At 52.3% G+C, this 27,329-nt stretch overlaps 3 protein-coding genes across 10 annotated transcripts in view; 1 reads left to right on the forward strand and 2 right to left on the reverse strand.

Moving 5' to 3' along the window:
- Window positions 1-97: 97 nt before the first annotated feature.
- Window positions 98-11,191, reverse strand: PCGF2 (polycomb group ring finger 2). Of its 6 annotated transcripts, XM_081115951.1 has the most exons (12): window positions 10,925-11,191; window positions 10,606-10,697; window positions 5,238-5,388; window positions 4,553-4,649; window positions 4,229-4,284; window positions 4,102-4,152; window positions 3,761-3,869; window positions 3,542-3,596; window positions 3,357-3,452; window positions 2,308-2,388; window positions 1,668-1,776; window positions 98-1,520 (listed from the first exon to the last, which is right to left on the reverse strand). In XM_081115951.1, exons 3-12 carry the CDS (start codon window positions 5,347-5,349, stop codon window positions 1,399-1,401), a joined length of 888 nt encoding a protein of 295 aa, XP_080972077.1. In that variant the 5' UTR covers window positions 5,350-5,388; window positions 10,606-10,697; window positions 10,925-11,191; the 3' UTR covers window positions 98-1,398. The 6 variants fall into 6 exon arrangements, with proteins under 6 accessions (XP_080972077.1, XP_080972078.1, XP_080972073.1 ...); XM_081115952.1 differs by lacking the exon at window positions 10,606-10,697; XM_081115947.1 differs by having other exon boundaries at window positions 98-1,776; window positions 10,925-11,184.
- A 1,402-nt stretch (window positions 11,192-12,593) lies between these two features.
- Window positions 12,594-21,698, forward strand: PSMB3 (proteasome 20S subunit beta 3). The gene is made up of 6 exons (XM_081161092.1): window positions 12,594-15,466; window positions 15,735-15,919; window positions 17,711-17,818; window positions 18,964-19,141; window positions 20,612-20,706; window positions 21,586-21,698. Exons 1-6 carry the CDS (start codon window positions 15,464-15,466, stop codon window positions 21,632-21,634), a joined length of 618 nt encoding a protein of 205 aa, XP_081017218.1. The 5' UTR covers window positions 12,594-15,463; the 3' UTR covers window positions 21,635-21,698.
- A 1,581-nt stretch (window positions 21,699-23,279) lies between these two features.
- PIP4K2B (phosphatidylinositol-5-phosphate 4-kinase type 2 beta) overlaps window positions 23,280-27,329 on the reverse strand; it is a 29,349-nt gene continuing 25,299 nt past the window's right edge. For all 3 annotated transcript variants that reach the window (XM_081161581.1, XM_081161582.1, XM_081161583.1), the window contains one exon: window positions 23,280-27,272. In XM_081161581.1, the coding sequence (XP_081017707.1) occupies window positions 27,192-27,272 (81 nt within the window). In that variant the 3' untranslated portion in view covers window positions 23,280-27,191. The remainder of the gene's footprint in view (window positions 27,273-27,329) is intronic.

The raw sequence follows: 27,329 nt of genomic DNA on the forward strand, positions 1-27,329 counted from the left end.
GGCAGGCTGAGCCCAGAGATAAGCAGTATGAGGAGGAGGCCAGGGGACCCACCCAGCCTTTCCCTGTCCCCTCTGCCCCAAAGAACTAGAGGCTCTGGAGAGTATGCAGCATTTATTACAAAGCCAGGAGATACAAATGTCCCAGGGTAGGAGGAGGGTACAGTCATAGCACCTCAGACAAAGGGCAAGGTGCAAACGCAGACAAACCCATTGGGGGTACCCAACCCCAAACACCCAGGTTGTGACAGTCTTGCTTCCACCCCTCCTCCCCCATCTGATCTATGTACACTGGAAGAAAACAGGTAGGCAGGGATCTATCGGGGTCTGCCCTTCAGGGGGCGGTCCACTGACCTCTCAGGATGGAGCTGAGGACAGAGCTTACTAGTGCCTGTCTTCTTGTGCTTTCAGATGCCCCTGAGGCTCTTTCCTGACTGGGCCTCAGCCGGGGTGGGGAGGGGGCTGGAGAGCTGTTTGCCTTTGGCAAAATCTGGGGTCTGTGCTTGTCTGAGGTTTACCCCACTCCACCTCTCCACTCCAGGTCCCCAAGTCAGACTTTATCACCAGGCTTGCTGTTGCAGGTTCCTGGGTGGAGGCTGGGGCACATGGGGGTGAAGCAGTTCACAATCCTAAAGCCACAGTGGAATTTCAAGGGCCAGGGCCTCCCATGGCCCGAATCTTCTCTTCCACAAGGAAAATGATGCAAAGGCCACACACACAGGGAGCAAAACAAAAAAGGCAGACCTGTTCTTTGCACAAAGTCTCCACTGCAAGAGGAGGAGGTAAGGGTGATACCATCTCCACCACCCTCTTGCTCCTCAGAACCAGGGGATAAACTGCATTTGTAAAAGGCACTGTCTTAGCAAGTCTCTGGACATTCAACATGGGGGGGGGGGGGGGGGCTGGTTGGGGGGGGCAGGACAGCAGCCAAGATGGGGAGAGAAAGAGGGTGGACCCATACACAGCCGTTAGAGTTGTGCCTAAAGCTTTGGGGGCTGGTGGGTCCCCAACACCCCATCTGCCTTGGGAAACAGGGAGGATAGGGCAGAGCTTTACTGAGCCTCAAGTAGCCCCTCCAGCCCACTTCCAGGCACCCACAAAAAGCGAGTAGAGCAAATTACACAAGACTCCTTAAAAATTAACACCCATCCCCCACACATACACACACACATAAAGTTTGTTTCCTGTGGCATTTAAATTAATCTGGTTGGTCCATAGAAAATAAGTATGTATATTTGGTTTTTCCTATGTACATATATATATAGATTTATTTATAAAACCCACCCCCCCACCCCTAAGGTGGGAGGAGCTGGGAAAAGTAGAAGAGGTGGAAAAAGGAGCCCAGAAAAAGTGGAGGGGTGGAGAGGCATGGCTGGAAAAGGAGGGGGAAGGTCCCTTTCCTCAAGTTAAGGGGGGCACAGGAGCTCCATTGACAGTCATCTTGCGCCCCCTGCTGGTGGAGGATGGTGTCTGCAGGCAGTTCGAGGCGCCCCCGTTGGTAGCTGTGGTGACCCCACTGGCTGCTGAAGGGGGAGTAGGGGAGGTAGGGTGGGTGGCCGGAGGCCCATGGGAGCTAGGAGAGCCATGGGAGGGTGTGGCTGGGCTGGGCAGGGAGGAGGAGGTGGCCGGCAAGGTGGCAGGGCTGGGAGCCTTGTCGCTGACTGACTCACACTCTGACGCCCCACTGGTGTTGGTGCCCTCAGAGGGGGTGGGTGCTGTAGGCAAGGTGAGCCGCTTGCAGGCTGGCTGGACCCGGTACTTGAGAGGGAGAGGACCGTTCTGCAGGGACAGGGGTGGAGGAGAGGAGGGAAGGGGAGGGTGTCAGGAGAAAGGCTAACCAGACAGCTGCCCACCTTCATCCCACAGTGCCCGAAGAGGAAGAAAGGAAAGGTTGGAGCCTTGGAGAGAAAGACCTGGAAGAGTAGGAGGACCTAGGCAAAGCGAGACTGAGAGGCGGAGTGAGCAAGGCCGGAGAGACAGGCACATGAGACCCAGCGAAGTGCAAGACCAGGGACTGGAGAGAAAAAGAGGGAGGCCAAAGAGCAGAAAGCAACATTTACTCCTCAGTCACCAGGCCCTTTTCTGACCCAAGGTGGGGCATGGAATCTGTCCAAGGGTCCTTTCTCCTGAGTGTGGGAGGTCATCGGTAAGAGAGCCCCGAGGCCTAACTGGTATGGCGGGCCGCCCTGGACATGGCCAGCTCATAGGACAAGAGGTGAACTGTCTGTGATTAGAGCAGGGTGGCTCCTGTGGGCACTGTGGGCACAGACCAATGCCAGCCCTGTAGGGGTCCCTCCCAGCGCTGCTCACCCGCCGCCAGGGGTAGATGTAGGCGATGTCCATGAGGGTGTAGTATTCCTTCAGTGGCTCGTCCTCGTACAAAACCTCCACCTGGAGGAGACGGAGACCCCCATGACCCTGGCCAGGCTTCAGGCCCTGGCCATCTTGCAAAGAGGATCCAAGTTAGGGGTCTGGGGGGGAGGGGGGTGGCCAAAGTGGACTTGCAGGTGGTCCCCAATTACTCTGGGGTCCCAAGAGAACTCCTGACCACCAGGTGGAAAGGGATCCAGAGGAGATACCCACATCATTAACAACCCCCTGCCCCTGCCATCCACATAGCCATCTGGGTCCCCTTTTATTCCCAGCAGGTCCCCCAGAGGAGCTAATGGGCAAAGAAAAGGCCCGGAGTGAGAAGCATCTTGGGGAGCACTGGCTCTGACCCAGGCTGCATAGTGGAATCACTCAGGGAGCTTTAAAAATGACCAATGCTTGGATCTCACCCCCAGAGATTCTGGTTTAGCTGGCAAGATATATGAGTTGAGTTTTAGAGCTCCCCATGTGATTCTGACATAAAGTTTTGGATCCACTGTTCTAGATCCTTGATATTCAAAGTGTGCTCTGGGGACCAGTAGCATTGGCAGCACCTGGGAACTTGCTGGAAATGAGGAATCTGCTGAATCAGAATCTGCATTTTAACAAGATCGCTAAGGGATCACAGACACATTCAAGTTTCAGAAGCAATTTCCTACAGTTCTGTTGGAATTTCAGACTGGCCTTCCTTCAGCCAGCTGGCCCCAGATAAGACCCTGTGTTTTTACACACATACCTCTGCCACACTTCTGAGTGTGCAAGCATACACACACACACCACCTTGCTCCCCTGTACCTCTGTACACTGGCTTCAACAGATGCAAACTGCCCCACCCTAATCTTGGTTTCAATTACCCTTCTACTGGGCGCACTTACACAACCAGGTGGGCCCTCGGTGACACCCAGTCAGCCGTGAACAATGGCTGGAATGCACAGATTGTCAGACACACCCACCCACAGATACTTTTTTCAAAGGGCCCAGGGACTCACCTTGTACTTGCTGGGCACATCCATCTTGTTGCGAAGAAACTTGGCCAGATGCATGACGGTCATGGCTGCTGGGCATCGCAGGAAGCGCACCCCTGTCTGCCAGGGGAGAGGCACCCCAGGGCTATGGTGCACCAGGCACTGTCTCCCAGCCCATACCCCACTCTTGGGCAGGCCCCAGGACTCACCTTCTCCTTGTCCCCATCCCCATTCTCCAGGGGGCCCTTCTTCTCCTCCCGGTCCCTGGTGGGGGGACACACAACGACAACATAGAGTGAAGCTAAGGAGACCCTGGCTCAGGCAGGATTCCCCAGTACACACACCCTTCCAAGGGAATGGGGCCAGGGTGGGAGAAGGGCGCAACTCAGCCTAGGACCCCAAAAGGACCAGGCGTAGGACACACTTGCCTGACAGCTTCGTAGAACTCGATAGAGAGGCTGACAATCTCATCATCACTCAGAGCCCCCTTCTCCTGCTCCAGGACCTCACCACGGTCCTCGTTGGAGCCATTGGGGACTGCAAAAGGAGAAACCTGAGTGGGCTGGCCTAGGAGGGGGGAATGGAGCCCCACCAAGGGCCCAGGGTCTCGGAGCCCAGCGGGGTGGCCCCAGCCTTCCTCTGGGCCAAGGAGGCGGCGTGGGGGTGGGGCGTGGAGGATGGGCAGCCCAGTGCACCCAGCCCGCATGCCTGGGGCAGCGCCACGCACTCACACGGTCCCGGGCCTGGGAGTGCACACACATGAACTCACCTTCCGTCAGGGGGTACGCTGCATAGAAATCCCGCCGCCGTTTCATCTCATCTGAAAGAGGGAAAGAAACGGTGAGGAGGAAGCAACAGGCTGGGGGGGGGGGGTAGGAGGAAGGGTGTGTGGATACCTTTAAAAAGCCCAGGGACCAATTTGTAGACGATGTCTTGGAGGGTTTTGTCAGATCTGGAAAACAACATACAGGGCCCTATTAACAATCCTCTCACCCTGATCTCCCCAGCCAGGGATCCTACTGCTCCCCTCCCTTCCTCAGATTCAGGACCTGGTCTTTATCCCTCCGATACTTCTCAGCTGGATACAACCTGGAGGGAGGGAAGAGGCCCAGTGCTTCTCCCCGATCTGCCACTTTGGCTACAGGAACAAGGAGGGCTGAGGGACACAGGGGAGCTGACCCAGAGGATCTCAGGGGCAGGAGGGGCAGTGCGAGGCCCACCTGATGCTCAGCAGTGGCCGGGTTTTATGGACCTGCACATCACACATGGGGCAGTACTTGTTGGTCTCCAGGTAGCGCACGATGCAGGTTTTGCAGACTTGGGGGGTACAGAGAGAGAGAGGAGTCAGCCCCCTTTGTAACCAGGCCCAGCCCCCATACCCTCCACTCAGGTTCAGGCCTCCCTTCTCCACCTTGTCCCCACAGTTTAGGCCTGTTCAGAGGGCCAATGTGGTCCTGTTCTGCATGGAGGGCAAATGTCCCATATCCATCCTTGGGAGAGGACAGATCTTACGCGTGTACGTGTGTATATTAGGCCAGTGTCATGTATACGGTGAGCCCCAAGTCCCAAGTTCCCCTCATGGAGTACAAAACAACAGCCAGCCTGCTACATATCTCCCAGGGTCCTTGGCCCCTTATCCCCAAGCCTATAGGGCACACCAGGGACACCTGCATCTTCAGGGGGTGAAATTTCAGCCACAGAGATTTCAGATGAAAGTCCCTGAAATGAAGTCTGGGCTGAAACCTCCAGCCTCCCCTGCCAGGCAGCCTCTCTATGACCTAGGGACCCCCACCAGGCACAGGCATGTTCACTTTTCAGGCTTGTGCTCTGCCTTCCCTGGGCAGTGCCCCTCCAACTTAGGCAGAGGCTGCCCACCCTGAGAAGCAGCCCCTCCACCCAACTCACAGGAATGCAAGCACTCTACAATGGTCGTAGCATCGATGAAGTACCCCCCGCAGAGGGCACACATGAGGTGAGGGTTCAGCTCCGTGATTTTGATCCGTGTGGTCCGATGCATGATGCCGGGGAGGGGGTTGGGGGCCTAGGGAGCGTTACCCTGGGAAGTAAAAGTGGAATTAGAAACCCAGAGATCCAACATCCTCTCTGAGCCCAAGGCCCTTCCTCTCCGCCTTGGTTTGGGTGCATGTAAGGGTCTGGTTCTTTCTGGCCCCCTCTGAGTGTTTACTGGGTGCCAGGGGCTCTGGAGATTCACCTAACCTTGAGCAACAAGGTCAGGCTCCACCTCAGGAGCAGCAGGAAAGACTGAGATTCAATCATAGGAAGTACTACCCAACTCTCCAGAGGATGTGGGGAGGCAGGCAAATGCCCCTGACTTGGTCTTTGTATCCATTCTACCCTCTTCCATCCCATCTACTCCTCCTCCAGGAAGCCTTCCCTGGAAACACAGGCTGCTTTAAGTTTGAAGGGGCACCCCATCACTTTTCCTTCTGGCCCTGCATCCAGCCCCGGCCCCAGAGCAGCAACCTGGAAATCCACTGTATGCTGACCATGTAGGCTCCAAGCTTGGTGCTCACGCAGGATATACTGAGGAACACAGCTCCCCTGTGCCCACAAGCACACACATCCAGAACTACCCTCCCCATGCACACAGTTATTTCCCCACGTGGGCACTGCCAACCATCATCTCCCACCCGATGACACTTCCTCGGCAACCTGTCCACAGACTGTCCAGAGAAAGACCACAGACTCTGAGATGCCTGCCAAAGCTGGGCAGAAAATTCCCGGTCCCCAGCCCACCTGAACGCTAGCCCAGCCCAGCCAGGCTCTGGCAAGGTCCCAGAAGGTTAGGCAAAGCCCAGCTCTGGATTGGCTGATGTTCTTACTTCTTGGAATAAAAATCAAAGCTGCACCCATAAGGGATGGCCCCTCCCTTCTTCCTCTTTCCCAGAGTAAAAGCCCAAGGGGTGGAGCTTGGGAGGGTGGCCAAACCCCAACGGCTCTTTTACAACATACACCTTTCTCTCCTTTCCAGAAACATTTCTAAAGACACCACATTGGGTTTTCTAGGACCAGAAATTCACAGCCAGGATCAGCAGTTTCTATAGAGACCCCAGGATGAGTTTGGCCAGAACCCAAACAGCCAACAGAGGCTGGCCAGACACCGAAAGAGATGGAGAGACACAAAGGCCACACATGGGAGAAACACCAACTAGCAGGGCAGACAGAGGGGAACAAGCCAGCCAGCCCAGAGAGCCAGCAGGCATGCAGCAACTGAGACCTGCAGGCCTGGCCAGAGGAAAGGGGTTTTGGCCACGCATACGGTGGACTCCTTCTGTCTTCCCTGCGAGAGTCCCCCCTTCAGTTATGTAGCAGGCTTGCTGGTGACTCCACTGTTTGGTGGTTTCCATGGTAACCTCATCCCTGGCAAGGAGCCCAAATATTATTACAACCATCCAGACGAAAGAACAAACTCCAAGTGGCCGTCTCACTGAGTATGTATAATATTGAATGCATACGTGCCGTCTGGGCCTCCAAAGGTACTTTTTATGACTAGTTGTCCCATGTGTGTGTCTGTCTAAAAGAATCTGTGTGTGTGTACAGCCAGGAACAAAACATTTGGGGCTCTGATAATGCTGGGGGTCTAGGTTGCTATCAGTGAATGTCACACCCCTCCCCTCTCTCATACACACACACAAATACGTAGCGCTTCACACTGCCTTCGCCACCTCATTCACACGCTTGCGTTTTCAAACAGACACTTGCTCCTAAGAATTCCCATCTAGTTCCTGCAAGGCAGACTATGTCCTCAACACATAGGTGTTCCTAAGCACATGACCATGACCCTCACCGTCTCACTTCTTTAAGCATTTGTGAGCATTCAGACCCAGACCGACCATCCTTCAAGCTCCTTTCTAGATGCTCGGGTGAAGAAAAGAACTGCGGTGCTTACTGAAGGAATGAAATGTTCCTCTATCTCCCAAGAAATGAGCCCCCTTGTGATACTCGCTGCTCCCCTCACCCCATCCCCAGAGCCTCAGACCCTTACCTCTGGGACTGGGGAGAAGCCCTGATTGGTTACTCACCTGATTGCCATGGTTACCTGTTCCCCCAAGCCACCCCCTCCCCATCTCATCCCCCACCAGGAAGCCTCAGGGCCCTAAAACTGACACCCAATTCCTCCCCAGCTGCAACTGGCTGGTGTGTTGTGAGTAGCAGAGGGAAGAGGGGTGATAGGTGGCTGAACTGCCAGCATCATCACTTTAGGGAAGAAGAGGCTGGGAGATCGGAATAGCCTGAGGGAGACAGAGAGGGAAAGACAAATCCTAGAAGCAGTAAAGGGAAACCAAGGGTCATTGGGAAGTAGCCCCTGTGGAGTTCTGGGGGCTCTAACAGGTCAGTCACAACCATATCCCCACAGTAGACCTGAGCACCATCTCCCACCCCCAATTGGGGGCCAAGTCCTTCAGTGTCTTCTGTCCCAAACCACTGTCTTTACAAGGGCACAATAGTTGGGCGGCCTATGCTTCTGGCCCTTGTAGTCCCTGGTCTCAGCTACAGTGGCAGGAAAGGAGATTGATCAGCACCCAATTCCAACTCCTCCTTGCCATTCAAGGCTGGCATTTGTCTTTCCTCATCCTCAAAGTCCCCTACTAATAAAGACCACCCCCATCTCTTTGTTTTAACCCAGACCTTTCTGGAAGCTCCCCCAAAATTCAAGCCTCTCTCGCTGTCAGTTTTTTAATGTTCCCTGCAGAAATCATAGCCAATCTCTGATAACCTAGAGGTCCCTCTGCTCCTTTGGATGCCCAGCTACAGCATTCTTTCCTCCAAATGAAATTAGCCCAACTCCCTCAACAGAAAACCTCCAGGTCTTGGGAAAAGTCACTCAAGGTCATATCCAGACGTCTAGAATTGCAGAGGTAGGAGGGGTTTTAGAAAGCATCTTGTCCAATCATTTCATTTTACAGATGAAGAAACTCAGAAAGAAGTGACTTGTCTAAGGTCACACAGCAACGCAGTAGCAGTCCTAGGACTAGAAACTGTCTTGACTCCCAGTCCAGTGCTCTTTACACACTGGCACCTAGGCCAGGCTCCCCACTCATTTAAGAATCAATAAGCCTGGCCTGATTCCATCCAGGAAGGTAGAAAGTAAGACTCCAGGTTCCCTAGAAGACCACTCAGTGAGCCTCCTGGGAGGGGTCAAAGTCTGGCCAAAATATGACCATCAGCACACATTCTCACCTTGAAGTATAAAGAGGGAGCAGAGGCCTCATCTCACATCCATGGTACAACAGGGAAACTGAGGCTGTATAGAAGCACAGTGAGCCAGAGTATACTGTCAAGACTCAGACCCTAGGTTCTAGGAGTCCATTCCTCTCCCAAATGTGTGGGTGCAACTGTGCAAGCCCCATGTATTTGAGGGGAATACGGGGGTCCACCTGGGAGCACTGTCAACCTCTCAATCCTTCCTGGGACAAGGATCTGCTCCCTCACCAGCATCACTGAAAAGGCTTCAAGCCTCCTGAAGCTGGGCTCACTCTACCCTCCCTTCCTTTCCCACCTCTCAGCTTCCTAATATCAAACAAAGACAAAAGCCCAAAATACACACACACCGCCAGGCACACCCCCTCCATCTCTCTCACACTCAACACACAAGGCCAGACAGACACAACACACACAGACACAGCCAGACAGATACTTGGCCAGACAGACACACAGGGCCAGACACACCCCCATCATACATACAGCCAGACCAAAGCCAGGCCCACATTTGCCAGATGCAGAGCCACCTCCACTCACCCCATCCAGAAGCACACAGTCTGACATCCGTGGCTGAAACCAGAGCTGCAAACACACTAACCTTTTGTGCATCCCTGGTCCACCCAGTGTAAATTATAACATAAGTCTTCTGGCAACAAAGACAGTGCAGCTCCCAACCTCCACTCTGGAGGCCAAGAGACTGGAGGAGTGGGGTGGGCATCTGACCTGCACAAAGATATAACCTCTTCCTCTTGGGGCTCTCTCCATTCCCATGGCAACAGCTCCATCCACCAAGATCTCTCAGGCAAGGCCAGGGCAGCAGAGAGCCCCCTTCCTACCCACCCCCTAAGACTTCAACTTGAACCCCACCCAGCTACACAGTGTCTGGATCCTAAGTCACAGGTCTGTTTCCTGTGTTATTCCAAAGACAGCTCTAAGACTGCAACCCCCACCTCCAATGAGGGAACCCCTGGGAAAACCTCACCACCAAAAAACTGCAACAGAGCTGGCTTTATGCTTCTTTCCAAGTACTAACACCCTGGAACAGAGTGGAAGGGAGAGGAAGAAGAGAAAGTAGAGTTTCAGGAACAGATGCAAACTGCAAGCGGCCCAGAGAACGAGGCATCAGAATGGAATGGGAGACAACCAAGGGACACCCCTACCCCCTAGCTACAGGACGCCCTGGAGAGACTGAGGCAGAAACGGGGGTAAGGGGTGGCTCTGAGAGACAAAGACCAGGGGCAAGCGCGGGGTAACACTTGCACAATATTTACTGGCAAATTCGCCACTCCAGGCCTCCTCCTGCCATCCAGAGCAATTCTGGGCAGATGGGGGCCGTGGGGGAGGGGGCAGAGGCATGCCTGGGCCCAACATGGAGACAGGAGGGGCAGGGGTGTCTACTTGCCCAGGGGGTCCCACCCCCTCGGAGCTGGCGGCTGGACGGCCTGGGGAGGAAAGGGGCAGCCAGGCTCCCCACTGGGGGACGGGCGGGTCAGTCGGGCCCCTCTTGCCTCCGCTGGCGACGGGAAATACCGCGATAAACCTTCCCCCGGCATTTCCATTCCACCCCCTCCTCCCTGGCTGCCCCCGGAGCCTGGGTCAGAGGATCGGGAACCCCAGTTACCGGGTGGCCGCTCCTATCTTCCCTAGAGCCAAACTTTCGGCGGGGCGCAAGGAGGGGTGTTCCGGAGAAAGAGGCTCTTCTTAGGTGGTTGGGGAGGGGGCGGGGCGCCCAGTCCAGGGATCGGGGGGTAAGAAACCGGCTGGGGGAGGTGCCCGAGAGGACGGGGACCCGGGCAGGAAAGAGCGCCCTCCTCCGGCCCCGCAGCAATCAAAAAAGCATGTCCTCTTCCTCTCGGCCTCAAGTCCTTGCACGTCCACGACGCCAGGGTGGCCACAGAAAAAACAGAGAGCGACCCCTCCCCAAACCGAGGCGGGTAGTGGGGTAGAACCGGGGCTGCTCTGGCTCTTGGGGAGGGCGAGCGGGGTACAGATCCACCCCACACGGAGCCCCAAAGCCTTTGTGTCTGCCTCGGACCCTCCCCCTCGCTACCTCCGGAGCAGGTCTAGGACGGAGCTGAGGCACAAAGAGGTGGTGGTCGAGGGAGACGCCAAATCGTTAAAAGGGGAATCCACTGCGGCCATCTTGGAAGGGAAAGAAGGGAAAATGGGAGAGAAAAAAGGGAGAAAGAAAGGCGGATCGGGAGAGCCCGATCGGGGCTGGCGGGGGTGGGGCGCAGACGCGAGCAGCAGGCCCGGCTCCGGGCGGCCCCCTCCCACAGGGATGCGTAAAGAGGTGCACCGCCCCCCCCCCAATCCCCAGACGGTTATGGGGTAGCAGGAGGCAAGGAAGGGGGTCCGTGTCCGCTTACCTGGGTTCGGGGTCCGTGGGTCTCGGGGAGGGGGGATGGGAGGGAGGGAAGGAGGGAAGGGAGGGGAGGGGGACCCCGGCCGCGTCGTTCGCTCGGGCGGCGGGTGGGGAGAAACCTACGGTAAGAAAGGAGTTTGTGAAAGCAGCTTGGGGTGGGAGGAAGAGAGGGGATGGGGGAGGGGACGGCGGGGGGAGGGGAGGGACCGGGGCGGGGGGGACGACAAAATGGCTTTTTCCTCCAGACAAGAGTAGGTCCCGCCCACTACTCACCCACGTGACCTCATTCCTTCAGGGTGTTTGCGGAGAGGGGCAGAGGAGGAGGGAGGCGGAGGCTAACGCTGCTGTCCCCCCACCGGGCACTGGGCCCCCCAAACTAGGACACGACTTTACCCTTCCCAAACAGCCCCTGGCCCTGGAAAATGAATCCTCTTCTCTGTTACCCTCTGCAACTCACCCCTCCCTCCCCAAAAATACGTGTGCGCCCCTCACCCCCTGACCCTGCGATCCCCGCCCCTGGGCTGGGGTGCCTAGGAAATGGTGAAATGAAGACTGGACTTCATGCAATGTGGCTCGCTTTGCAGTCCTCCAGCCTCGGCTAAAGGGCGCTGGGCGAGGGCGAGGGACGCGACGCCGTCCACGGCCACGCGTCCGGGTTATTTTCATTCCCTCTAAAGTAACACTCCCATAAAAATAATAACTGCATTTCCAAGAGCGTGTCCTCTCCACTCGCCTTGCCCCTCTCGGCGGCCCGATCGCCCCGGGACCCAGCAGGGGCGCCTCGAGGGAGCAAACCACCTGGGCACGGAGGGAGCGGCGACGGGAGTAGGTCTCGCGGCGAGGGGCTTGGTTGCTGTAGTGGAGGCTGGAGCCCCCGGCGTGGAGAAAAATGGAACACGACCTGGGGAGGGAGAAGAGCTGAAGGCAGGGACTCAGGCCCCAGGCCCGGGACACAATAACCAGGCCGAATGCAAGAGGCCCAAATAAACTAGAAAACCAGGCGCTGGGGTTGGAAAGCGGGCCCGCGCTTTTTTCCCTGCGTCGCGCCGGTTCCCGCATTTTTGGCCCCGGCGCGGACTGCGCTGCGCGCTCTGCGCGGTTGGTGCGCCTCCCTCGCGGCCGCAGCCGGAGGAGCCCGGCGAGAGCGGAGGTGACGGGGGTCCTCCGACTCCGACCGTTGCTCCAGCCCAGGGTTTGGGCTCCCGTCCCCAGTGGATCCCGCCAAGGGGAGAAAACTAGGAGGAAGCCTTGGACGAGCCGGGAGGAGCGGCTGGGGGTGGCCCCGGGAAAACTAATCGATACTACGTTCTGGCGGCGACCGTGGGCCCGCCTCATTAAGAGGGTCGATTCGCTTATTCGTGGGTCAAGATTTATTGGGATGGTCACTGTGTCTGTCCCTTCAAAGAGCTCGATCGTCCGGCCAGATACGCCATTAAGCGCACTGACTGAGGGTGGCTGGCTAGTTAGGAAAATGAGGAGACGAATCTCCGGCAAGCTTCGGGGCGTCTGCCGCCGTCTCCTCTTTCCTTCTCGATCGCAGCGCAGGCCGACCCGAAGCTGGGGTCCGAGGACTGCATGCTTTCACTCTTTGGCGGGCGACCAGGGTCACCCTTTGGCCGCCAAGTGACCCCAGCGTTAGCCTTCAGCCCGCACCGGTCGAATGGGGGCGGGGAGAGAGATTTCCTCCCAGAAGGAGGTAATCTGCGGGGGCCGGGGGAGGTTCAGGTCACCGGCTCCCCAAAACCAGGAGTTTGCCGCCCGTCTTGGAAAGGGGGTTCTTGCCGTGGACACACTGTCCCTAGGGCAAGTGTGTCGAATGCATCTTGGACTCTGCCAGGGAAGACCCATGCATCATCCTCTGTCCCGCAGTAGCCCTTCGGGGTGGGGAAAGCGGCAAGGACACTTGGTCTGCCACTCCTTTTGGGTTAGAAGATCCCGAGCAAGAGATCTTTTGCGTATCTCAATCCCACTCATGATCCACAGGAGCATCCAGGGGCTGCCCCTGCGTGCGCATGTGGGGAGTGTCAGCTACTATCTTTGAGTCTCTGCTGCGGTTCTTTGATCCTGGAGCGCTGCTGGAAGGGACCACCGTGCTCACCTGGGGCCCACTTACTTATTCCTTAGTTATTAAGAGCCAGTCAGGAGCAAACCACAGACAGAGGAACATGCTGAAGACCCCACTATCCACTAAAATTTCATTTTAATCATTTCCGTCCCAGGCAACAGGTCCCCATATCCCTGGCCTTTCTGGTTTAGCAAGAGAACTCTGACCCAACCCTCCCCATATCTGAATTTGTCCAGTGTCCGGACAAAGAAGCACCTGTCGTGTGTCAATGCAAGTCCTTCGCTAGGCACAGGGGATATAAAGCTGATGAGCTGGGCTTTTGCCCCGCAGGGTGCTCACAGGCCGATGGAGGCAAATCCGAAGGGTTACACAGCCTGTCTGGTTAATTACCATAGCACTGTGTACCCTTCTGTGTCCCCCAACAGCGTTGCGACAGCCAGGTAGGGAGGTGTGAGCACTGGGCAAGGCTTTCAGAAGAGGCCTCCTTGTGAGCCCAATATTGAGAAGAGACCAGATATCAGAAAGAATTGCTTGAGAGAATCCTTTGCTTAGCTCTTTCATAAAAGTGGGGGCTCCCACTCCACACCCTTGAAAGTGTCTTTGGCAGAGGTTCGGTTCGGTGTCAATTACTTACCTCAGTCTTAGTTGTAGCATCTCACATGATCCTCTACCTGACAACTAGTCATCAGAAAAGTCAGCTTCTAGAGGGCAGGAACCCGGGAAATCTAGGTGATTATTTCCGGCACATACCAACAGCTATACTGCCAGGATCAGATCCCCTTGAAGATTATGACAAGGGTAGGAGAGAGCGGCTCCTCTTATGAGTTTACGGTTGTCTTTACCTGTGTCCTTTACTTCTGTAACAGGGAGACCCGTGTCTCCCCAAAACAATGTCCTTTGTCAGTTTCTGCTTCTATTTCCCAGTCCTCCTTACTTACATGTGTGTATTTCTGGAAAAAAATGTTTGGTTGTTCTTTTTCTTTTTCTGATGCTTCTCGTATTCACTGCTGCTCTTTTCCCTCCATCCATTTCCTCTGGGTCTTCCTTCCACTCACCTCGCCTATTTCTTCTGTCATATCCCGTCTTTCTGTCTCCGAATATCACAGCTATGCTCTCCCTTTCTCACCTTTCTCTACATCCCTGTTTGTTTCTGCCTTTCTCTCGCCGGCTTCCTTCCCTTCCACATGTGATATTTCGAGATTGTAACATCGATTGAGACCGACAATGGAAAACTATCCAACCTCCACTGCAAATTCGTTCTTAATCTTACGAAAAATGCAACCCAAAACGTATTTCACCGTGAGACAAAAACCTGTCTGCTTTTCCTGCAATCCAGTTTTGGGGTGGAGTGTTGGAGGGAAGTGCAAGAGAAATTATCCCATCATTGACTAAACAACAAATTTTCAATCACAATGACCCTCTGATTTGCTATAGAAAAAGTGTTTCCCTGCCATTTCAACACCAAATTGGGCATTCCAGCAGTTGGGATAATTACGCTTAAGAGAGAGAAGAAAAGGAGAGCGTCCCTGGGTGGGCTCGAACCACCAACCTTTCGGTTAACAGCCGAACGCGCTAACCGATTGCGCCACAGAGACCGTGGTGACTACTAGGGCGGCGGAGAGCTGAGTCAATAGGAGTGAGCCTGCGACGAAGCCTAAATCAGAACAGAAACCCCGCAGTGATGCAAAATCGGACCCCGGGGAGAAAGGGAAGTGCCCCGATTCGTGGAGGGAAGTTGGCAGGAAGGGCATGCCTCTCCTCCATTGGCTCTGGAGGGGTCGGCGCTGGCTACCTCCGGATCTTAGATAAGAAAAAGCTTGGAACGTCCCTTTTTAGAGTGACCTGAGACTTGGGGATACTTGGAGTCGACCTGCTGAGAGTCCCCTAAAGCAAAAAATGTTCGGCCTCCAACCCTCAGCTGAACCCCAGCAGTTGCAGAATAGCCGCGACGCCCTCCTTCTGTCCCCACCCCGCATTATTAAATATGCATTTAATGGGAGCCTCTTAAACACCAGGCCCCGTTCTAGCTCGCTTAATATCCAGAGCCTAGCACAGTGCTTGGCACACAATAGATGTAAGAATTTCTGGTATAAATAAATGAAACAAGCTAGCCTGAGTAGTAAGCTCGACCTACACATCGTGTTGACAAGCAACACTGTAGCCTTTCAGCTGGGGCTGAAGTCTACTGGGTCCTGAGACCGGGTCCGCCGCGATCCCAGCCTGCACCGCGACGCTGAGTCCCTCCGCACTCACAGTGACTTTTCACTTTCGGCGTTAAGATCTCCGTTTCCGCTTCTCAATCAAACATCCCGTGCTGGTGACTGACAGGAGTGTTAAGCCAATAGGAAGCCAGACTATCCCGGAAAGGTCAGCCTTTTATTTTAGCCAACAGAAAGAACAGCAAGGTTGGTTGCGCAGTGAGGTCCACAGCAGATTTCCTGGAATTGCGGCGATTGCAGGTCCTACTACACCGCAATCATGGTAAGATGGGGAGTGAGGAGAAGGGGCAGGGGTAACACTGAGAAACGGGGGTCTTGGGAGGTTTGGGAGGTGGAGAGGGCCTGGTGATCGACTGATGGAAACGGCTCCGGTTTGAACGGGGGCGCCCCGCGGTGAGGACCATGCTGGGTGATTGCGGCTCTTCGCAGCCCCCTTGGGCTGATCTCAGAACTGAAGCACGGGGATTGGGCCCGGGGCTATGGCCGCGTTTCACCCCTCGCGCTGAGCCCTTCCACTCTGTCTGCCCCAGTCTATTATGTCCTACAATGGAGGGGCCGTCATGGCCATGAAGGGAAAGGACTGTGTGGCCATAGCTGCCGACAGGCGCTTCGGGATCCAGGCCCAGATGGTGACCACGGACTTCCAGAAGATCTTTCCCATGGGCGACCGGCTATACATCGGCCTGGCCGGGCTGGCCACCGACGTCCAGACCGTGTAAGTGTCGGGGGGCCCCGCCCACAACCAGGCCTCTTTATGGACCAGCCTTGCCTGGTGTCGTGAGTGGCCTCGGTGTCAGTCATCTACCAAAAGCTCCAGTGAATATGAGTCTGTGCCAGACTCTGTGGAAAGCACCTTACCTGCATGGACTCGTTTAATCCTCTTAATGGCATTACCATGGTGCTGTCCTATTTTGCAGATCAGGGCACAGAGGGTCTCAGGGAGCATCTTACCCAAGGTGCAAGCTGATGAACGTCAGCCAGGAACCCACCCAGGCCTCTCTGAAGCCAAAGCCTGCACTCAATGCACTCGAACTTTGAAGAACTTCAGGTCTCCTTGGGAGACACAGCAGGCATACAGAAAGATAACTTGCCCACGATGAGCTAGTGCATATTATCTGCTAGATTAGTTATCTAGTTGGCAATGGTTCTGTGATTTGAGACAAGGGAGGGCCTGGGAGATTAAATAGGTAGCTATTGGGATGAGCCTGGTCTGACGGTTATGGTCCCAGTGGGGTGGTGGTGATGGGAAAGGAAAGGAAGGCATTTTTGAGAGTTGTTGCTGGCCAGCCTTAGTGGCTACTTGGATATTGTGAGGCCAAAGAATCACTGAGGCTGGGGTTCGTGTCTTTTATCTGTTGCTAGTGTCTAGACTAGTTTCCTGGCATGTAGGGAATCCAGAAATGTTTTAAAAATGATTTCTGTTTTGAGCTTGTTGACTGAAATATAGGATTTGGGAGGACTAGTTTTAGAGGGAGGTGATGACTTCAACTTTTGACACTAATTTTGAAGGGACAAGGCATGCCAAGTAGAAACATCTTGTGAGCAGTTGGGGTATGAAATTATATCTCAGGGCCGGAGAGACATTGGTGAGCTGTTAAATCTATGGAAACAGATTCTGGAGAGACAAAATCGATGGGGAAAACAAGCTACAGTTCAAGAGCTGAACTGTATAATTAGTGGGATTAGAAGAGAAGCCAGAGAAAAGAGTCAAGATAGGGTTTCAAGAGGGAAGGTCTGGTCACAGGTGACAGGTCCTACAAGAAGCTGGTGGCATAAGAAACAGCAGTTTCTGGACTTTGTTTCCAGAAGATCGAGAGACCAGTTCACTAATGTGGGTGGAAGCTTGCAGAAAATTTTCTCTCTCGTATCCCTTAAAGCTCCCTAAGTCTCAAGAACATATAACTTGGAAATTCTTCCTGAGATCTAACCCAATCAGCCCTCTTTTTCCGGTTCTGGTGGAATCAGAGAATGATTGCTTAGAGTTCCTGTTAGTGTGAGGGCCACCATCAGCCTTCCTCTCTCCAGTTGCTGCTGTTCTCACACCCATTTCCTTTCTTCAGGAGGTTTTTCTCACTGAGTTTGCTTGCTTGAGTGCAGTAATTGCTCATTTCGCTAGGCCTTTGCTTCCTCACTCACAAGATGAAGCTAAGGCCGTGTCTGAGGCTCTGTTCTGGTGGCCTGTGACTCTGCTTTGCTTCTGGTAGGTGTGACATTAGTCTGCTCCCTGCAGGGGCCCATCCCTGGGCTCTCAGATGGTACTGGAGGAGTTGTGGCCTTTTTTCTTAGGCACCTTCCAGTCCCTTAGTGCAGCGGCTGCTGCTTAAGACACATAAGACTGAAGTTTTCCAAGCACTTTGTCATACACCCATCCATTATCTCACCACCAGGTGACTGGAGGGAAGAGAGGAGTCTTGGCAGGGGCTGAGATTGTATGTCTTCCTGACCTCCACAAGTTGGACACTAGGGGACATTCCACAGTGACTTACTAGTTTTTCTCCTCCTACAGTGCCCAGCGCCTCAAGTTCCGGCTGAACCTGTATGAGCTGAAGGAAGGCCGGCAGATCAAGCCTTACACCCTCATGAGCATGGTGGCCAACCTCTTGTATGAGAAGCGGTGAGTGGAAATATAGCAGGTCCTAGAATAACATTTTGTTCAGGGTCATTTTGTAATAACGACGAGATGCCATAGGAACTTAACCCTTGTTTGTATCAGTCTATGGTACAGTTGGTTTCGTTATACATCGTATCGCTTAAATTCAATGTTAAGTGAGGACTTCCTGTAGAGCCTGGGACTCAGAATCAGAAACCTTTGGTTGGCCAAACAGGCGTTTAGCATGGCAGCGCGCCCAGGAAGAGGATCCGACCTCCTCACTCTCCCATTTCTTATTTGCAAGACAACATCTTTATGGGTCTGTTTTCTGTGGACCAGACCAACAAATAGGAAAGAAAAGGGCTCTGGGGAATGCAAATAGCAAATAAACTTGCTTCTAGGCAAGAGAATTAACCAACCCCTTCCTCCACCTTAAACTTATATATCTATATTTTAGAATTCTTTTTTATAGAGCTATAACTTAAGGTGATGCCCTTAAAAATTACTGAGAGCCAATATAAGATATGGGTAATGCCTCTTACAGTTTTAATTGAGGATAGTAACCATTAGTTTTCAAGTATTTTATATATAAAGATCCCTAAGATTGATTCTTCTCAAAGCTCAGAGTCTAGAACAAGTTTCTGATGGGCTGCTAGTTAGTGTTGGCAGACAATGAGAATGACCCAGCCCACTGAGTATCCTTCTTTGCCTTGCCTTCTGGGAGGCTGAGAACAAAACTTTGTGTTCAGTCTGAGTGTCTTGTATTCTGTTTTTTTGGTTTCATTTTATTTTTCAGTGTTTTTCTTATAAACTGCCTCAAATCCTTTTTTGAAAGGAGTAGGAGTATGGATGTATAGAGGACTGAATGGTGCTAGGACCGGGATTAGGATAGGAAGACTAGAAGAGAGCAGACATCTCAAAGTATGAGGAAGAGAGAGGGTCGGGGGTGAGAAGGATATGAAGGGAAATGTCACAGAAAACAAGAAGAAAAATCTTAGAGCATTGCCAGATACCAGGAGAGGGGGAAAGAGCTCATCAAGACTGGCCGCAGGGAAAGGGGACCTCCCCGAACAGTTCCTCCTGGGTCTGGGCCAGGGCCTTGTCCGAATAGGCCTGAACAAGAAAGTAAGTGTTCTTGAGTTCTGGTTTCTCTGCTCCTGGCCCCACAGGTTTGGCCCCTACTACACTGAGCCGGTCATTGCTGGGTTGGACCCGAAGACCTTTAAGCCCTTCATTTGCTCTCTAGACCTCATTGGCTGCCCCATGGTGACTGACGACTTTGTGGTCAGTGGCACCTGTGCCGAACAAATGTACGGGATGTGCGAGTCCCTCTGGGAGCCCAACATGGTGAGTTGGTGGCTTGGAGTGGGGCTGGGCTCTGAGGTACCCTCCCCTCCTTGGCCACCAGGGAAAAATGTGTTTACCTTGCAGGTAATGGGGAGAATGGTGCAGGTAGGAGAGAAAGCCACAGCTGCTGAGCCAGAAACTCCATCTGCCAGGGTCTTGGTGTGGGCTGGCTGGCTTCAGGGGAGAGCATCTTCTCTTAGGAGAGCCCAGTCAGCTATTTGCTACAACAAATAATTCCTCACTTTGGGTTTTCAACGTTCTCTCATTCATTTAACAAACATTTAACAAGATGGAAAGTGTAGGGTTAGAGGCAACTGAACAGAATGGGCTTTGGAGCCAGGTTGTCTGGGTTGGAAAACCAGTTCCACCGACCACTTAGTTATGTTCTTGGGTAAGTCAATTTACTTCTCTGCCTCATTTCCTCAGCTGTAAAATAGGGGTAATAATTGAACCTACCTTATAAATGGAGGTGTGAAGAAAACATGAGAAGATTGGAACAGTGGCTGACAGTAAGGATTGCCTGCTGTGCCAGCTCGGTCAGGCTCTGGGGAAACAAGACAATCTGTCTTCAAGGGCTCACTGCAATCTAACAATCACGGCAGACACCCACATACTTGTTAAACTGCATTTGCTAGGAAGAGGAGGAAAGAAAGGGCCTGGTTGGCAGAAGGAACAGCTGTACAAAGGTGCAGGTGGGGCCCAGTGTTCAGATTGGAGAGAACTCACTGGTTGCTGGAGTGTAGGCGGGATGTGGGGTGAGATGGTGACTGAGAATGAAGGTGGGATGAGACTTTGAAATGCCTTGAATGCCATGCCCGGGAGTTTGAACTTTTTCTTTTGGCGTGATGTTAAAGGCAATAAGGAACCCTAGGAAACCAGAGGCCTGCAGGAAAATGGGACAAGCTATTGTGGTCACCGACAGGAGGCACTCAGGTTCTGAGCAAAGATTGTGGCAGTGGGAGAGCGGGGCTGCCGGAGTGTAGAGGACTTGGTCATTTAAAACAGAAGTGAGGGAGATGGAAATATTGAGGACTCCTGGGTTTTCTAGCTAAACCAACGAAGATTGAGAATGAAGAATAGGTTTGGGTGAAAATGTGTTGTCATGGCTGGACAGGTTGAGTTTTGAGGTATCCATGAGACATCTAGGGGGAGAGTCCATCAGACAGCTGACAAAGCACATGGGAGCCAGATAGGGAGTCTTCTCCCCATTTTACAGGGGAGGAATTGAGGCTTAGTAAAGGGACATATGACTTGCCCAAGGTCACACTGCTGATTAGTGAAGGAAGTGCAAGGCTTGAACTTTCCCTTACATAACCCTGCTTCCTTGTGCGAAGGAGCTGAGGGGGCTTTTCACTTCAGGCATAGGAGGGGCCACAGCTGGGGTCCTTGAGCCTAGAAAAAGAGTTAAGGAGCCAGACCAAGTTAGGGCCCGAGGTTCTGGGGATTGAGAGGCTTCTGCTCTGCTGGCAGGATCCAGAACACCTATTTGAAACCATCTCACAAGCCATGCTGAATGCTGTGGACCGTGATGCAGTGTCAGGCATGGGAGTCATCGTCCATGTCATGTGAGTATGAGCTGGAAGTTTATAAGCTCTCCCCTCTGGCATAAACACCCCCATCTTCCCAGACCTCTCGTAAGGTGTGACATAAGGCATTTGTGGCAGATGTGGGATGGCAGAAGTCCATGCTTTCCTAAGGGTGGCAGCTAGGAGCCTACCCAGATTCCCCTGGTCTCTGTCAGGTGAGGCTCTATGACCACGAGTCTCTCTCCTTGTTCACAATAGATACTTCTTTCTTTCCTTAAGTGTCCCCGAAGTCTCAGGGACCTGTGTGATGATGAGCCACAGCAGAGCTACTACAGATAGATCAAAATACTGGGTGGCTCCCCTCCTCTCTCCCAACTCCCACTAATGTGGAACCCATAACTGTGCGACGTACTGAGCTCTGGGAACTGTTTTCTAACCCCCAGCCTGCTCTCTAACTGCCATCCCCTTTTTCAAAACTTGTTTGGGGCTGTCACCAGGAACCTGACTGGATAAAATAAGCGTCCTCCCAATTGCTTTCCTTGGGTACATCCCAGAATAATCATTTGCACCCTTTTGTTATGGGACAGCCTGCTTAATGACCATGAAAAGCAGATTGGGACGGACAGAATTGTATGTGCATGGGATGAAACCCATCACATCTCCTTCCTAAGTTACTTGTTCTCTAGGCCTGGGGGAGCTCCTTCCCTTTGGGGGGCTTTTCAGCCCAGCCCTGAGTCATCTTGACTCTGGTGGTTCCACCTATGGAGAGCCTTCGCCAGGGTTTCCTGCTTTTCCATTCTCCCTTCCTCATCGCAGGCTCGGGAGACAAGCCAACAGCATACATGAGCAAAAGTCAGACTAGGTAGGACAGCCACTTGTTCTGCAGTCTGGATGTTCTGTGACTTTCTCTCTCTGCAGTGAGAAGGACAAGATCACCACCAGGACACTGAAGGCCCGAATGGATTAACGCCCAGTCCCAGAGCCCATTGTTTTGGTTTTTGGTTGTTTTTTTAATAAAAGATTTTCTTTCACTCCTGCTTCTTTGTGTCTTTTACCACAGATCTCTGTCCCCAGCTGGGCAGTTACAAATAGCTACTCAGGGTAGATAAAGCTCAGCCCTCCAGTGGTTTTGACTTGCAGCATCCCCCTGGTACCAGTGGGGATGTGTACACATCATTTGAGTGCCTGTGCTATGTGCTAGGCCCTGCACAAAGCGCTTTACAGGTTCTGGGCTTTAATCATTGTAATGACTTAGAGCAGTTGATGACATTACCCTCATTTAAGGGCAGTTAAATGCCTTGCTCAGGGTCACTGTAGTAAGTAAGTGGCACTGCAAAGAGCACCTGGAAGGCTTGACTTCAAAGCCTAGAATCCTTTTCACTCAACTGTACTAGAAAATCCTTAAATCTTTCATTGTTTCAGGTAGAAATTTGGCCAAGTACCCACAAGTAATATCCTGTAGATCAGTGTTTCTTAACCTTGGCTGCACATTAGTCACCTGGGGAGCTTCTAAAGCACATACTTTGATCCCATCCCTCAAGATTCTTAATTGGCCGTTTGTGGGGTTTTGAATATATCCTTATTGATTTCAGAGAGGAAGGGGGAGGAAGAGAGAGAGAGAAACATCAATGATGAGAGAATCATTGATTGGCTGCCTCCTGCAGGCCCCCGACTGGGTATCAAGCCCGCAACCCGGGCATGTGCCCTGACCAGGAATCGAACCTGTTTCCTGGATTCTAGGTTGATGCTCAACCGCTGAGCCACGCCTGGTTGGGCCTTAATTGGCCTTTTAAAGAGGTCTGAGCACGTGTCTTTTCTGAAAATTCCACAAATGGCTCAGCAGTTGAGCATCAACCTAGGATCCAGGAGTTTGAGGTTCGATTCCTGGTCGGGGCACATGCCCAGGTTGCAGGCTTGATGCCCAGTCAGGGGCATGCAGGAGGCAGCCAACCAATTACTATTTATCACTGATGTTTCTCTCTCTTCCTCCCCCTTCCTCTCTGAAATCAATAAAAAATATATATATTTTTAAAAGCCCCTCCCCCAAATCTTCTACTTTACAACCCGTAGTACATGCCTAAATAAGCAAGTGAGCTTATTTGTATAGCATAGTGGTTCCCAAACTTTAGCTTCCATCAAGATCCCCTGGAAGGCTTGTTAAAAGTTTCTGAATCAGATCTGCAGAGGAACCTGATAATTTATATTTCTGGTTCCCAGGTGCTGCTAATACTGCTGGTCTAGAACCCCACTTTGAGAACCATTAGATTTTAAGCCTTTTTGCCGGTCAAAGGAGAGCAAGTGTGTTAGGTGTGTAGCGGGTGGCCTCCTGGCCAGTGTTGTTTCTACACACCTGGAGAAGCAAGGGGTGGGTGGGTTGTCCATTCCTCATTGTGCAGGGTAACAACAACTGACAGACCAGCTCCAGTGCCTTGCTCTTAACCATGCTTATTAACCACATCTGAAAGTAGGTAACCAGAGTCAAGTCTCTCTCCAAACTCAAGCCATACATTGATTTAGCCCAAGCAGCCTCTAACACTGGGACCAAAACCTTTTAACTTTGAAAAAAGTAAATGAAAGGATCACTTCCCAGGAACTCACACATAACAGATGTGTACACAAAGCTTTTTGAGTTTTATTTTCCTCGGGTTGAAGATTCATCTTAACACGCATGCATTTTAAAACAGTAACAGGGTCTCGAACTGTTCCGAGCAGACATTAGACAAGCACGGGGCTGAAAATTCCTATTTAAAAAATGGAAATTGCAGTGGGAAATGGAGAAGTCACACATGGTGGGGTGAAAGTTTATCCTGCTTCCCCCAAAATTGAATCTATACTTAATTCACATTTTTTAATTATAATGATCTGACCTGATGCTTGGGTGTGCTGAGCAGCACCAGGCCTTCCCCCAAAGGTGGTTGGTTCCTTCTTCCTCCTGAGCAAGGGGAAGGGGCTCCTCTGGAAGATTCCTCTCCAGCCTCCGAGGATCTCAGCACAACCCACTGGGAGAGCTGAGTCTCCTCTTCCCTTTGGAGGCACTCTTTGTAAGTGGCACTTCTCAGAGGAAGGCTAGGGCCCTGTGACTGCCCCCTGCAGATGGCTGGTATGTTTAGGGGCAGTTATTTGAATGTGTTTTCCCTTTGATTCCTGTGCTCAGAGTGGATGCCCCCTCCACACATTTCTGCCAGAAGGGGTGAGGTCCCTAGACTTGGAGCCACAGATCTAAGGCCAGAGCTCTAAGGATTGTTTAAATACTTCCGGCCCCTGACACTTGAGTAGCTCAAATGCTGGGCAGTGCTGAAGTTTTTTCTCCAACTTGAACTGGTAAAAAGACAATTGGGGGTGGGACTGGCTACTGAGAAAAGCCCTGGGTCTTTGGTTCACCTCCCCAGGGCAGGATCTGTAGTCCCAAGCCCTGAGTACTACCAGGGGATCTGCTTGAGGCCTAAAGCACAGGCAAGAGAAAGAAGTGAAGTAGGAAGAACTGCCTGTGGTGGGAATTTAGGGAGTGCACTGAGAATAGCCACAGGGGTGACTTGTGGCACCTGCCACAGACCAGTAGCTCCTGAGCAAGATAAGGGGAGATGGAGCACTTCAGTTTGTGCTCCTGGAACTGCTGGCCTCCCAACCCTGCCCCCTAACCCCCACTGTGGGGCACACAGAAGGAGCTCCCACTGGGAGGATAAGACTCAGTGGTTCATAAACAGGAACAAGGGCCACAGGCCTCCATCTAGTAGTCTCAGTGGAGTTTTCAGTCAACCCCTCGCTTTGGCTGGGAAACCTAGGAGACTATAGTCTCCTGTCTATAGACTTTCAGAACAGGAGCAGGATGAGAGGGACTGGTAGACAAATCCTGCCCTTAGCTCCTCCAGACCTCACCCAGTCAGCCATGTCCTATTCTTATTCCTTTGTTCTTGGGAGACCCAAAATCATTCTAGGATGCCATAAGGCAGCTGAGTTTCATGGCTCCAAAGAGTGAGGTTGAGGGTAGCTACTTCCCCTCGGATGCCTTCTACTGCTCAGAAAGGGAATGGTAAAATTTGGGGAGGGGAAGTGGGGGCAGACGAAAGTGTGGGGGTCAGTTCACCTTCTTTACATTCAGACTGCAAACCAAATATATCTTCATCATTATAAAAAGGAGAGAAAGAAAACCTGTATAAACCCAGATAAATAGCTTTTAAACATCTGAATGCCAAAAGAATTAGAGGGCCAAACCCAAGGTTTTGAAAATAGCACAGAATGACCTTTTAAAAAAAATCTAAAGTTCACCAAACCACAGCTCAAATGTTCCAACCCAATCAACAACACTGTCAGAAACACAAAAGAGCATTTGAAACAGAATGCTACCTCTCAAAATGTAAACAATATACAAAAAAATAAACTCCACAAAATCACAAAAACTCAATGTTAAACAAGTCAGATACCTGGTAGCTCATCTTCAACTGATAGGATTGTTACACGTTTCATACACATTAATGGCAACATGATCAGACCAAATGCAGGGAGCCGGTGGGAGTCCAAGGCTGTGGAGGCTGCCGGAGGACAGCCTGCCAACCTTTGGAGATGCTGGCCTGACTATGAGCAGATCCAAATTTTTATTCTTGATTAGAAGGTGGAGAAATCAAGTCCAAACATTATTCCTATATAATCCCTTCCTAAGTCAGTTTTGTTTTCTCCATGAGCCTCTTGGTTTCAAGTCCTTCCTCAAGTCACCTCATGGTCTTACTGCTGATGTTCAGTTACCTATGGCCTCTTCCTGGGGCCAGGGCAGTTGTTTGACCCATCTGCCTCTTCTAGAAGGGTCCCAGCAGTCCCAGAGGAGTCCAAGAATGCTGTCTCCATTCCCTCCTGACCTAAATGCTGTGAGTAGGGCACAGAGACCATGCTGGTTCCTGCTCCAGAAGCTGAGTTTGGCCATGTTTGGAGGAGCCACAAGAATCCAATCCATTCATTCAAAATGCTTCCACAAACTTTCTTCGCATCTGTGGAGTTACCTACATGTTTTACCATATCTTATCTGCAATCACCAGTTACTGGTAAAAGGTTGAGAAGATACAGGAATGTACCTCCACCAACACAGGGCTGTTTTCTCATCACAGACCAGGCTGCTCTGATGTTATCACAGAATGACACACAGTTCAATTCTGAGGCCTGGATAGCAAGGCTCAGAAGGTGGGTGGAGATCCTGAAGGAAGGGGCAGGATGCCACTCCTGAGGAAGCCTGTAGGTGGCAGATCTGTTAAAAGTCTAGATGGGGACATCAAGGAAAAACAGCCCCAAGGCTGAGTCCAGGTCCAATTCCACCTCAAGCCTCCAGATTTGATTTCCTGAGTCACATCCTCAAGTGATCCAGAAACGACCTCAGGCTTGGGCACCACACTCCAAGGTGGGAGGCATCACTCCCTGCCGGCCATAACCCATAATGTTCAGGTGACAAACCACAGGCACAGGGAGTCAGATTATCGGCATGGTAGCCCTGGGGCTTGAAGAGGAATCTCTGCAAGGAGCACCCCAGGCACCTGGAGATCTGCCCTCAGCTAAAAGCTCACCTACAAGTGAAGGTGCCTGGGAAAAGGTCAGAAGGAAGTAAATGGATGGAAGGCACAAGCCCTCATTTGATACTCATCAGCTTCTGGGGTTTCTCCAAGGGGGAAAAATATCACTTAAGCACAGGGTCCTTCCTAGTTTCTCTTGACCAAGTGGGAGGCAGGCTTTATAGAGAATACATCTGAACTCCAGAGCCCGAGAGAGCCCTGGGGCTTGAGTAATGATCACGAGCTCTCTGAGAACCAGCTCTCCGAGAGGCCAGCAGCAACCCTCACCCTCACCATCCCATGAGGATGAACTCACTCCCCTCTGAGATCTTTGATTCTGATCCAAGATGACTGACGTTGATCTGGAGTGTTCCTTCAGGAGGACAGCATTTAGATGCAGGAATCACTTGGATCCAAGGAGGAAAGGTGAAGAAAGTTGTACACAATACTTCATGAAATTAAAAAGTTAATCCAGCAGGGATGAGGTATCTGACCTCCTCTCCTCTGGTGCCAGAGCACTTGGCTCTGAGAGGACCCTTGGCTGGGTCTATGGGGTGCCTCTATAAATCCAAGGGAACTAGGGTAGGGATGGGGAAGGTGGATAGGGTGATGACATACATCATTATAAACAGCAAACGTGGAGCAATGAAATTTCAGAAAAACCCAAATAAACCCACAGTCACCTCTAGCCTCAAGGTATTTTAAAAGGCTACAAGGTAACAAAAAGGAAACCCTTTTTAAACCTGGGTCAAATGGGGGGGGGGAATAAAAGGTAAGAAGGTGAGGCTACATCCTGTGAGCACCTGCACACACAGCACATCCCCTCCTCCCTAGAATCCCTTTCAGTGTCACAGGCTGTAGTCTCACTGCTAAAGGCCTCCCTGACCCCCCACTGTGCTCCCACCCCTCCCATCTAGCCCAAATACACCCTCTCCCCCTTCCGATCCCCAACCCCATATCTCATTCTTGGCTGTGGCTGAAGGTAGAAGGTCACTACGTCAGGATGTTGGACATGAACTCGTTGAAGCGTTTGGAGTACTGCTCAGGGTTCACAGTTGAGATCTCGGCCCCCGCCTGTAATACAGAGGCCGATTCAGGTCCAGCTCCTTGGCCCTCATCAGCAGGTTGCAC

The sequence above is a fragment of the Miniopterus schreibersii genome, assembly GCF_964146895.1.
Source record: "Miniopterus schreibersii genome assembly, chromosome: 16".
Classification (NCBI taxonomy): Eukaryota; Metazoa; Chordata; class Mammalia; order Chiroptera; family Miniopteridae; genus Miniopterus; species Miniopterus schreibersii.

Coding starts and splice junctions, on each gene's coding strand:
- PCGF2 (XM_081115948.1), bottom strand. CDS start 5,349: ATGCATCGGACCACACGGATCAAAATCACGGAGCTGAACCCTCACCTC. Junction 3,597..3,760: donor GAGTTCTACGAAGCTGTCAG/GCAAGTGTGTCC, acceptor TCCCCCCACCAG/GGACCGGGAGGAGAAGAAGG. Junction 3,453..3,541: donor GGGATGGGGACAAGGAGAAG/GTGAGTCCTGGG, acceptor CTCCCCTGGCAG/ACAGGGGTGCGCTTCCTGCG.
- PSMB3 (XM_081161092.1), top strand. Junction 17,819..18,963: donor AACCTCTTGTATGAGAAGCG/GTGAGTGGAAAT, acceptor CTGGCCCCACAG/GTTTGGCCCCTACTACACTG. Junction 20,707..21,585: donor GGAGTCATCGTCCATGTCAT/GTGAGTATGAGC, acceptor CTCTCTCTGCAG/TGAGAAGGACAAGATCACCA.